This window comes from Gavialis gangeticus, unplaced genomic scaffold, assembly GCF_001723915.1.
Source record: "Gavialis gangeticus isolate Ggan-Ray unplaced genomic scaffold, GavGan_comp1, whole genome shotgun sequence".
NCBI classification, from domain to species: Eukaryota; Metazoa; Chordata; order Crocodylia; family Gavialidae; genus Gavialis; species Gavialis gangeticus.
This window is the reverse complement of record NW_017728964.1, coordinates 12,135,517-12,138,818: the sequence shown is the minus strand read 5'-3', so window position 1 is coordinate 12,138,818 and position 3,302 is coordinate 12,135,517. Positions and strand designations below refer to the sequence as shown.

General features: G+C 53.4%; 2 protein-coding genes across 2 annotated transcripts in view; one reads left to right on the top strand and one right to left on the bottom strand.

The window, feature by feature from the left end:
* JMJD6 (arginine demethylase and lysine hydroxylase) overlaps positions 1–234 on the bottom strand; it is an 18,832-nt gene extending 18,598 nt beyond the window's left edge. The window contains exon 1 of the mRNA XM_019502980.1: positions 52–234. Coding sequence (XP_019358525.1) covers positions 52–180 — 129 coding nt within the window. The 5' untranslated portion in view covers positions 181–234. The remainder of the gene's footprint in view (positions 1–51) is intronic.
* Positions 235–3,129: 2,895 nt separating this feature from the next.
* METTL23 (methyltransferase like 23) overlaps positions 3,130–3,302 on the top strand; it is a 5,160-nt gene continuing 4,987 nt past the window's right edge. Inside the window, exon 1 of the mRNA XM_019502932.1 lies at positions 3,130–3,206. The gene's annotated coding sequence lies outside the window, so the exon portion shown is untranslated. The remainder of the gene's footprint in view (positions 3,207–3,302) is intronic.

Sequence of the window (3,302 nt, the reverse complement as noted above, 5' to 3'; positions counted from 1 at the left end):
CCCCCTGCTCAGCCCCGCGCCCCCCGCGCCGCGCCGCGCCCCCGCCAGTACCTTGCAGGCGGCCGGGCTGAGCGGGAAGGTCTCGCAGTAGTTGTGGCGCGTCCAGTCCAGGGAGTCCTTGAGCTCGGGCCGGGCGCTGCGCTTCGCCTCGCGGATTCGCTTCTTGCTCTTGTGGTTCATGCTCGGGCCCCGCCGCCGCCGCCGCTTCGAGAAATTTCACCCCCGCCGCGGACCCGGCCTCCTCCCGCCCAGCGAACGCGCCTCCGCCACCCCATTGGTGCTCTCCGCTCCTTCCGTCACGTCCGCACAGCGAGGATTGGCCGCCGGGATGTGGCGGACTGGCCGCCATCTTGAGAAGGGCACTTGAGGGGAAGGGGCGGGGCCTGGGCGCCCTTCCTCCCGCACGTGCCCCTGGGAGGTGGAGCCCAGGTCACTTGTGTCACACGGGCGTGTCCTTCGTTTGTACCCAGGGGAACTGTTACAATCTCCTCTCCCATGCCTGATGAAGGGTGTTTGTGCCCCAAAGCTTGCAATTAAAGAACATTTTTTTTGGTACAAAAATCTTGGTCCTATAAAAGATTCTAGAGTCCTGATTGCCTTTTCCTCTAGACCAGGGGTGGGCAAAATGTGACCCATGGGCCGAATGCGGCCTGCTAGGCCATTCTATCCAGCCCGCGGGGCCTCCCCAAAATTTAGAAAATGAATATTAATCTGCTCTGGCCTGCCTGTCATGTGGCCCTGGATGGCCTGCCAAAACTCAGTAAGCGCCCTCCACCCGAAATAATTGCCCACCCCTGATCTAGACCAATACAGCTACAACTTGGATACCTTACCCACACCTCCTGGGATTCACCCATACTTGTAATCCCTCCTTTTACTTCCACCAGCTCCCCCACACAGCCTCAATTTGCCACATGCAGATAACTAGGAAATTGCCCCCCAAAAAAGCTTTTTGCAAAAAAAGGAAGGCAGCGTGATGTAGGAGGGGAAGGGCCCTGCCAGTAGGGCTGTGCGAAATTTCGCCGGCCATTTCATTTCGACACTTTTGACTCATTTCGAGGTCAAAACAGCACAATCGAAACAAAACAAAGGCTCTCGAAACAGCCTTGAAACAAAAAGGAGGCTAGTCGAAATGTTTCAAAAGTCAAAATGTTTTGACCATAGCACTGGGGATGGGAAGTCAGTCCAGCTGGGCTGACTCCCCGTCCCCAGACGATCTAGCGAAATGTCGAAACAGCCTGTTTCGACGAGGCAAAATGGAACAGCTGTTTCAAATCAAAATGAAATTTGATATGAAACACCGTTCCGCCGAAACCTCGAAACTCAAGGCAAAATGGAACGGTGCCATTTCACACAGCCCTACCTGCCAGGTCCTTTCATCCCAACAGGCAAGATATGAACCCGGGGGCTGCCCCCAATTCCATGTTGTCCTAACCCCGTAGAGCGAGTCACAATCACGTCCTGGGGTGCCTGGAGAGCCTTTCAAGGAGGATGTGGGGTGTCACACAATGTTAGGGTTACAAATAATCAGAGATTTCACATAGAAATCCATAGTTGGGTGAGTTCTTTGCAGCAGAAAAACTGTTTTTTTCCGTAGTCAAGAAATGAGAGAAGACCAGGTATCCTAGTTTTCTCAGATTTAAAGAAATCCCCGATTTTCAGCTTAAAAAAGTAACCCCAAATCCACATATTTCTGTGATTAAAATAAAACATCATTGTGTGTGTGTGTGTGTGTGTGTGTGTGTATAATTGGTGTTTCTTTTTAATATATTAATATGTTTAATATATGAAACACATATTAATATATGTTCATGGGGTTTCATTTTAATCTGCAAAAAATGTGGATTTGGGGTTACTTTTTTAAGCTGAAAATTGGGGATTTTTTTTAAATCCGAGAAAACCAGGATCCCTGGTGAAGACTAAGAGCTGGCATTTTCTGAGGGGGACCTCGAGTCTACAAAGGTTGAGAACCACTGCAGCAGCGTAACATTTCTTTGCACGAAACACCCCCATGCTGGATTTGGGAATTTAAGGCATTTAATCCTGCAATTCCCAAGCAGGGTGCCGGACAAGATAAAGGCAGAAATTTCAAGTGGGAATCCATCATGTCAAAAATGTTCTGACCGGCTGTGGATTTTCAGAAGTCTCTGCAATAGAAGAATTGCTCGATTATTTTCCTGTAGTCAAGAAATGAATGAAAAACCACAACCCAGCCTTTTCTGAGGGGTGCCTCTGGTTTAAAAAGTTTGCAAACAACCGTTTTAGTAGGATGGGATGAGGGAAGTCACTGCAGTTCCTGAGGGAAGAGGCCAAGAGCCGGAGGCTCCAGGCAGAAGCTTGAGAGATTGAATCATTTTATAGGAAAATAAATTCAAAGATCATTGTGGGCCACATGATAAGAAAAATTTTGGTCTGCCCAGGTTGTCACTGATGGCAGCACAAATTTAAATACATTCAAAGCCAATTGTGGGCCCCACAATACTGAAAAGTGTGGTCCGCCAAGGTTGCCGCTCAAGCATGAGTTTAAATGCCAAAGAGAACAGACCGCCTTTCATCTCCCGCACAGAGTCACTGCATCGGTTCTCCACCTTCCTTTTCTCCAATATCCCATGTTATAACACCTACATCTACAGGTAAGAAAACCATCTACCTCTCCCTTGCTACTCAAGAAAGGGAGCGTGGCCATGAACCCTCAAGTCTGAGACCAGACTGTGCAGCAGGGACCAGAAAGCCCCTGCTGCACCGTACGTGGGTCACGCAATCCGCTGGCCCACTGTGCAGTCCATGCAGACGGGCCAGCATGCAGAGCCACGATCACCCAGGCACTTCACTGCCAGGCCTTCAACACACTGACACAGCCCCCGTGTGCAAAGCCATGATCCCCTGGGAAAACGCCCGGCCAGCGCTAGCAAGAGCCCGGCAGCTCCCAAGTTAGTGCTTGAAAACATGCGAGAGTCTGGAGCCGGTTTCTAGCCCGCTCAGGGCCCCTGGAAAAGCCTGATCCTGCGGCCCCGCTCCCGGGAGGGCGACTCGGACTGCCCCCGCGCCGCGGCCGAGGGGCGGCGCCTCCACTGCCTTCCGCCTGCGCGGCGCGGCTCGGCGCGACCGGCTCCATGTGCGAGCCGGGGCCGGGGCCGGGGCCGGGGCCGGGCGCGCCAGAATTCCGCTTCGGCCCGGGGCCGGGGCTGACAGTGCGCGTCCCCCAGGTGCGGGCTGCACCCAGCGCGGGTCTTGGCTTCCCGGGGTGGGCCCGGCCGCTTGGCGAGCCCCGGCGCGGACGGCGACTGCCCGCCTACAGCGCC